Source organism: Phytophthora infestans, genomic scaffold (genome assembly GCF_000142945.1).
Source record: "Phytophthora infestans T30-4 supercont1.102 genomic scaffold, whole genome shotgun sequence".
Lineage (NCBI taxonomy): Eukaryota > Oomycota > Peronosporomycetes > Peronosporales > Peronosporaceae > Phytophthora > Phytophthora infestans.
This window is the reverse complement of record NW_003303657.1, coordinates 112,835-121,215: the sequence shown is the minus strand read 5'-3', so window position 1 is coordinate 121,215 and position 8,381 is coordinate 112,835. Positions and strand designations below refer to the sequence as shown.

Below are 8,381 nucleotides of genomic sequence, written 5' to 3'. Positions count from 1 at the left end.
GGGCTGAAGAGAATAAACGGCTTTACTATTCAATTTTTCACGCGTGCTCGATGCATAACATACAAAACGACACGGCCGGCCTCATGGAGGACATGGACGAGATTGGAGCGTTGATGATACGCAGTTGTGAGCGTGACAACAATATATAATTCATTTATTCGTGTATGCCACACACAAATGTAAGTCACACTAAAATATTTATTTTTTCAAGATCTGGCTGGCCAGTAGAAGGCTGATCGACAGTATGGGGGGCCACGAGCACCGCCGCAAGGATCACAAGAGCTCGCGCTCAGGCGCGTGGGAAGGTTTCGAGAAGCTCAAGAAGGCACTGGAGGGATTGGCCACTGCCAAGGGTGTGTCGCAGAGCCGTATTAGCGCCGTCGCCAAGTTGGCGGCGCATTACTCAAAGGTGCGGATGGATGTGCTGCGCGAAGGGAAATGCCGTGTTTTGACTTGGAGTCTGTATGATGTTCGTATAGTTTTACAAACACGTGGTGCACGACATCGAAGTGTTTCTGTGGAAGGCAGAGGTGGAGCATCGATTAGCTGGTGTGATTTACTTAACTCTATTCTCTTATTGCCATGGAAATGCGCTCTTACTGTTTCTATTTCAATTAATTATATGGTTTTCACAGGGCTTTATGCAGTTGACGCCATCATCAGACAGGTACTCTTTTTACTTTCCATATATATATATTATTTGTTGATGCTGAACGTGGGTGCTCCTACAGTCTCATACCAAGAATGGCTCGAAGGACGCGTACGTGAAGCGATTTTTGATCCGGATGTCAGACACAATCGCAGCGGTCAAGAAAGTCCCCGAACAGTTTCAGGTTCGAGAAGACCAGGCTGCCTCAATGGGAAAGATCAAAAGGTTGACTTGTTTGTGAATGTGCAGCCTAAGGTTAAGCACGTGATTGAGGAGTGGCAGAAGCGCGCAATTTACACGCCGAGACAGATTGAAGACCTTGGTGGACGGGAATATATGCTCCAGGAGGAGCGCTCGGGGAATGTCACGCCCCGTGCCTCGCCAGGAAAATTAGCGTCACTGCTGTCTATTATCAAGCAGAAGAAGGAGGAGAAAGACCACGCCAGTGACCAACCAGGACGACCTCCGTACGACGAGGCCTACGATACAACAGATAGACACCAGAGAGAAGACACTGCGGCATACAACCACCGAGCTTATGACGAACGACGAGGAACCGATCAGCGCCATGACCGCCGAGATGTCGGCGGCATTATGGGGGATGCACCTGGTGTTCCAGCCGGAAATCGCATGCGCAGAGACCCAGCCGATCGTCCTGGGGGCTTAGATGATCGTGACGTAAAGAAGGCTCGCGGGTCCCGATGGGGACCATCTAAGATGGACAACCAGTCCTCGAACGATAGGCCAGCCCCAATAATTACGTCACTCGACAGAGACGGAGCGTATCATCAAGAAAGTGGCAGACCCGGGTATGGACCCCCTCCGGGTTCATCTCGTCAAGGCCCGTTATTGCAATCTCCTCATGGAGGCCCACCGAGACACGAAGAATGGAATAGAAATGCACCCCCCTCTCATGGTTCTGACACTGGGTGGTCGCATGAAAACGCGCGATCGCCACAATCTGGAGGCCTAAGTAGACAGAATGTGAGCCCTTACGACCAAGGTGGCATGCAACGATCCCCATTTTCTGGGTCCGATGACCGACGGAGCCCTGGGAACCGCATCCCTGGGACTTCTGGAGAGCTCTGTCGCAATTTTCTAGCTGGCAGATGCACGTTTGGCGACCGTTGCTGGTACGGTGATGATTTCACGTCGGTGGATCGATGTGGATTCTGATTCCTTGTATTGTGTTTTGTTTCAGGCACATGCACGACCCACAGACCGCTTCTGCCGCTGTCGGTCGCTCTGAAATGGTGGACAGTAAACGCAAAACTGTGCTGTGTAACAATTTCCCGCTGGGAATGTGTCGCTTTGGAGATAAATGCAGGTACTATTCGATCAGTAGCATTGACGGGATCACTAGTCTTTTTATTCATTTCAATGGACCGACTTCTGATGGTGGACTCCCTTTGTGGGGACCTGTTTTCTGTGAATCTCGTATCAGTTTTGCTCACGGAGAAGAGGAATTAGACAAGTCTGCCCGGTACCCGCCGCCTAGACCCCCTGTTCATGGTGGTGATCAAAGTGGAAGCCGCTGGCAACCGTCGCCGAGTTTGCGACAGGGCATGGAGCTGATCGGCGTCTCGCCTTCTGCTAATGCGCCCACTCCTACCTCTCAAGCTAGATCTTATGGAGCTCCGCAAGTATATAATGAACCACACGGTGATCGCGGCAGTAGAGGAGGTGATTCATCTGTGTCTTATGCTAATGCCGCTGCGCCATCTCCAAATGGGCACAGGCTCCCTCCTGATCACCAGGCTGCCTTAGGGGCACCCCCACAAGGCTACCAGGGAGCTTATACCTCAGCTCCGTCACCGTACGGAGCTGCTAGTGGGTCGACCTATGCGAATCAAGGCTCGCCGTACCCGAGCGGAGATCAAGATCGAAACCGCGTCCCAGGCAATGTCCCCGTTTTACCACCCCCTGCTTCTGGTAGTCAATCGTACGGAGACCAAATTGTTGCTCCGACCTTCAACGCCAAGGTCGTAGCAGACGACGATGAAGGCGAAACAGCCGAACCAGAGTTTACTCTGGAGTACGATGACGAAGACTAAAATGGAGATAATTGACCAGGTTCATTTGTCAAATCACATAGTGGAGCAGAGGTACAACAAGGAGGTACCCAGGGCCAACCAACGAATAGTCAGTGACCACTGATCACAGTATATCGATGCATAACTTTTGAGTCGCAAGTCTCTTGAGTAATTTCAATACACAATTTGCTTTTTACCTTGTACGAAAAGATGCCTTTTTGAGAAGAAAATCAAAGCATTTTTAAATAAAAAGCAACTGACATATTTGATTGGCTGATTCAGTTTTATAAATTCTTCTGTGACCTGATAACGAACACTATGAGGAGCTCAGCGTCTGGGTCGGGTTCCTTGCCCTCATTCTCTCTACGTGTTATGAAACGCGTACTTCAGATGTTTGCAATATGCACAATACTCTACATTGCAGTGGCGATGCAGGCGCCTAGCTCGTTCCTGCAAGGCACGCCAAGTATTTTTCGACTGTCAAAAGGCACCTCGTTAGACAAGTTCGAGCACATGTTCGCTACAAAAACCAAATATTGGGATCAACGCAAAGCTCCCGAAGTCCTGGAAACTGTATTAGCGCTCCCTGGACTTGCTCCTATAAACGACCAATCTCCACGAAGACAGGAATTTGAGCTCATTCAGACGCAACTCGTGGCGCGCCATGGAATTCGGTGGGAAATACTTTTATTTCGTAAAATACAATGTCTTACGAATTTGACACTAAAGTTTTCAGTATTTCTACCTCGATAGGTACCCAACTTTGGGCAATATAAAGGAGATCAATGGCCTTTTAAAGCGACTAAAGCCTTACGAAGATTCGCTGCCGCATTGGATGAAGAACTACACTCTGCCGTACAATAAAAGTGTGGCGGGAGAGCTTGCGGATGCAGGAAAGCAGGAGCTGTGGAAACTTGGTGCTCGCAACCTGGCGAGAAGTAACCACGAAAACCCTGTTAATTACTCGAAGGAAAAATACCACATCAGACACACCTACGTCACTAGGACGCGACATTCCGCTATCGCGTACGTTATTTTATTTTTTTTAAGTAGTGCCAGACTTTTTTTACAGCTCGTGTTTTCTTTCTTTCGTGTGGACAGATTTGTAGAATCATTCTTTGAGAATCCAGACGACGTCGAGTATATCGTGTACCCGAAGGACGAGGTGCGTGGGTCCAGTGTCGCGATGATAAATGTTTGCCTTTTGTATCAACGAGTTTTAAATTCCCAGGATCTTCTGCTGCGGTTTTTCGACCAATGTGCACGCTACCAACGAGATGTCAAGAAGAATCAGACAGCACAACAACAACTGCATGAATATCAAAACTCAAATGACATGACAAAGATTGCGCTTTGGCTAAAGCATTTGCTTGGGTTGAAGAGGGAAGGCATCGAATTCTCACCGAAGGACCTGATGGCCGTGCAATCTGCTTGCGCGTAAGCATCCTAACAGTTTTCTACCATGCTCGAGCCACTAACATAAGTACTATTTATTTGTACAGTTTTGATATCGCACTTTACCACCTCAAACATCATTGGTGCTCGTTGATGTCGATGACTTTCATCCATTCGTTGGACTATCTGGACGACCTTGAGCAGTTCTATTGGATTGGCGGTGGATACAAACTTAACTACGAAATGGCTGCAGCTCTGCTGCGGGAACTTTTCGATTCAATGAAAGGAAAAGTGAACGGCAGTAGCTCATTGGTGGGCAATTTTTTCTTCGCACACGCTGAGACGACGCTCCCTTTGATGACGTTGTTGGGGTATGGGGAACGCTCACATCTGCTGGCAAACTTCACTCAAGCCGAGATCAAATCACGGGGTTTCAGATCATCAAAACTCTCCCCGTTTGCAGCCAATATCGAGTTTCGCTTGTTTAAAAGTAAAACAAATGACGAAGATGTGTACGTCCAAATTCTTGTAAACGAAAAAGAATCCGAGATTCCTGACTGTGGACGCGTGTTCTGCAAGTTGTCGGAGCTGGAAAAGCAGTGGGACTACTACTTGAACACGTACGACTTTACGAAAAACTGTGCGTAAAAGTCTGTTTCTACACTACATTTAGATGTGCCCATTTCGGATTCGCTTTCGCCTTTTCAGCGCGACTGTCAATAGACAAACCCGCAAACGTGAATGGACTCTCAGTCTTCTGACACTGGATCAGCTACACTGCCACCAAATATCTCTACAGGAGAAGAAGTTAGCGCCGTTCAAGGAGACAAGAAGCCACGAGAGGTCATATAATAGATCATTTAGTTATTGCGGTTTTGTATTGACTTTCGTAATCTCATGTAAAATTAAATGCGTAACACTTGTAGGATGAAATCGCGCATAATTTACTGGCTAATGAAGAGCCCTCTGCTGTTTGTGAGCCTCACGCTACCGACACACCGTCGTCTCTTCCTCTTGGCAGCTTCGTGGAGCTCAAACTTGACTACATTTGCGCAGTTTCTAGTGAAGAGGTGAAATATCTGAGGGAGTTTGCCAATGCTGGACAAGTGAACATGCGAGGCAGACTTCACCTCAGCGGTGGAATATCTCAACGTTCAATTGCCACCGCATTTATTAACACAGACACGAAGCATTGCGATCATAAGACGTGCTTTCGCTTGCAAACAGACAAAGGCGTTCCAGTTACCCTCCGATTCGAGCTCAGTCCGGACGTGGCGACAAGTGCGCTACCTCAGCTTTCTCTTGATATCCGTGCGAGAAGATCGCACACACGAGTATTGTCGCTCTGGATAGCGCTGGGATTTTTGCTTAAAAAACTATCGATCGGTATGGAATACCAGTCGAGTTTGCAGCTCCTCGGTGAGCAAGATCGCATTGGTGGGCGTCTTCGAATAAAATTTAGAGGTGGATTCTTGACGGATCTAGAAGATAATGACCGGACGTGGACGACGGTGATGCACCAACCGGAAGCCAGTGTTTTAACTGTAAAAGTAGTCGAGCTCCAGACTGAAGGTAGCAAGTCTCTTTGTTTGGCCCGAATCTGGTCCAGTACAATAGGAAAAATACGTTGCCAAACAATTACACCGCTCCTGGTGGGCGGATCATCTACCGAGAATGGAGAAGCCAAATCTGCGTCACTACAAGTAGCCGATGCAGCTATGGAGATCTTTTTTGTTGGAATTTATCGATACAGTACTCTCGAGAGAAATGAACTCATAGGACTTGGCAAATTCTGTATTCACGCGCTGACACTCCCAGCGGAAGACAACAACTCTCCGAGTCAGTCCGCTGAGCAGTTGGTGCGTTTGTACTCGGAATCTTCCGGCAAAGACAATGAATGTGGATCAGCGCTGCTTTCCCTCCAAATGTCTCGTGTACTTGAAGATAGCAATGCTGAAAATGGTGTATCACTTGCTGCTACCGCTCTTGGTAGTATAGCGTATCCAGTGCAGAATATGGAGATGAAGTGTCAATTCGATATTGATATTCTCGAAGTACAAGCGTTACCGTCAAATATTACAGAAAGTGACAATGTTTCTATCCAGCTTCGTATTGCGCAAAGCAGCTGGAAATCGGAGCTACCCGCTGCTAAGGTTGCTGCGAGTGGTAACGGTACACTGCTTGCCAGGGTGGGTGAGAATGCCAGCACTACTATATGCTGGGCACCGAAAGATAGATCGTTTCCTGTACTTGAAATCTCTGTGTATGCGCAACCTCAACTGCAGAATCGGAAGAGTATGGCGTCCAGGGCTTCGCTAGCATCCACTTCGCAGACGAGAAGACAAAGCTCTAGAGAGTAAGAAGAGTAAAGAAGCTGTAGCTTCCAGTATTGATAGCGACTGGCAGTCTAAACCTCTGCTCTTTCTTCTCACAGCAAAACGTACCGGTACTGGCAGATTTACGGCTTACTGTGGAGAAATCAAGTGTGGAGGATGATTCCATTTTTGAAAAAGTGTCGGTGCTCTCGAGACTACGAGCCACTTCTTTAGAGAATGGCTCTAGGTCGTCTACAAGTCTTGAGTCCTCAAATTATACACCTCAAGCTGTTGTAGGTGACGTGTGCATTCATCTTCTACAAGCCTGTGGAAGTGTTTTCAGGAAAGCAGACTCTCTTTCGAGTTATTATGTATCCATGTCTTGTGGATCTCAGGAAGTACAAAGCAGGTTCGTTGGTACCAAGTACAACGACGACTACCTTAGATACTAATGCTATTGGATGTCTGCGTAGCTGCTGCCAAGGAGACGACACCGGTGCAGTAACATGGAATCAACAGCTAGCTCTTCCAATAACAAGTGATGACCCTCCCGTTATTCACATCACTTTATATCAACGTGGGGTGGATTCAGTCTCACCAATCCTACGCGATAACCCAAGCCAACAACGAAGCGACGATCAAATGATCGGGTACTTGACGCTGCCCACGTTCCCGTCGGTACTTGAAGAAGATCATCTGCTGCAGCTCGAAGTCCCTTTTGGAATGCCATTCACTTTAGAATCAACGAAGCACAACGGCGACCCTCATTACCATAAACATGGGATGCTGACGTTGGAGATGCAATTTCTGCGTAGCGAACAACCCAAAATGGTTTCGTCAACCTCACAAGAAGTTTATGAATTGGTGATCCATCGAGTGCGGGGGAATCTACAGGCCTCAAGTTCTACTCAACACTCTTCTGGCTTATCCAAACATGTAGTTATTGACGTCAGTATCATGGTGGATCGAGATGAGTCAGCAGAGGAACTTGCAGTAGGAGCAACAGACGTTATCTCGATCTCTCCGTCCGGCCTAACGGAAGTGGGAGTGGCTGTCGACCTTAGCAACCCTATGGTTGCAACCACGCTCTCGACTAGCACAAATATTATACTGGTCGGACGAATCCGTGACTTGATCGGAAACAATTACGGCCGTGTTCATCTTCCTCTACGAAAAGATTGGAAAGAAAGGCTGGTGAAGCGGAAGAAGCCTGCGTGGTACCCGGTTTGCGTTGAGTCGAATAAAGGCGACGTCAACGCGACTAAGGACGCAGTTTTGATGAGCTTAAAGATTCGTGAACAGCGTATTCCTATCCCACAATCCAATGCGCAGGGAAAATTTCATGTTAAAGTTTGCGAAATGATCCTGACGTCAGGTTTCGAAAGTTCAAATTTGATGAAACTCGGAGTATACGGTGGAGCCAGTGTACGATTGTCGTATACCTCAGTGAGTGATTCTAGCCTCGCTGTTCACTGTCGCACACGACAATCTACCGACCAAAGCAGCCGTCAACACTGGAGATGGGAAAACGAGTGGTTTGTATTTACCCATTTGGAAGACTGCCACGAGTTACATTTTGCTTTGCAGATTGGGGTGTCAAACGACACCGATCTTGGCGGCAGGATAATGCTCACGTCAATGATTGAAGATGCGAATCTGAGGAGCCATAACCTATGGCTGCCGTTGTCGAACGGACCAACAATTGACGATACGACTGTGAATGCACATCTGCACGTGGTGGTCGCTTATATACCTACGATTGTCGGTACACTCGACATGGAATTCAGTGAAAGCTACACATTTTCAGACTCTGAACGCATTCACGAATGCGTGTTGAGCTCGGATCCACCGAGATTCTGCCTTTTCCAAGTTCTGATCCGTCGTCTCTATCCAGACTGGATCCTCTCTCTGTTGGTCTCGGAGTGGATCCAGCTCCTGTGTTAGGTCCTCTTCTGACGTCATACCACTTGGATCCCTTCGTGGATCCGA

General features: G+C 47.8%; 2 protein-coding genes across 2 annotated transcripts; both read left to right on the top strand.

Moving 5' to 3' along the window:
* Positions 1-244: 244 nt before the first annotated feature.
* Positions 245-2,703, top strand: PITG_19639 (uncharacterized protein; the record flags this gene model as incomplete). The annotated part of the gene is made up of 7 exons (XM_002896154.1): positions 245-409; positions 480-549; positions 636-667; positions 732-833; positions 899-1,800; positions 1,851-2,070; positions 2,113-2,703. The coding sequence occupies 7 exons, from the start codon at positions 245-247 to the stop codon at positions 2,701-2,703; spliced, it is 2,082 nt and encodes a 693-aa protein (XP_002896200.1).
* Positions 2,704-4,096: 1,393 nt separating this feature from the next.
* Positions 4,097-4,725, top strand: PITG_19638 (uncharacterized protein; the record flags this gene model as incomplete). Its single annotated transcript, XM_002896153.1, has 2 exons — positions 4,097-4,119; positions 4,185-4,725. The coding sequence occupies 2 exons, from the start codon at positions 4,097-4,099 to the stop codon at positions 4,723-4,725; spliced, it is 564 nt and encodes a 187-aa protein (XP_002896199.1).
* Positions 4,726-8,381: the final 3,656 nt, after the last annotated feature.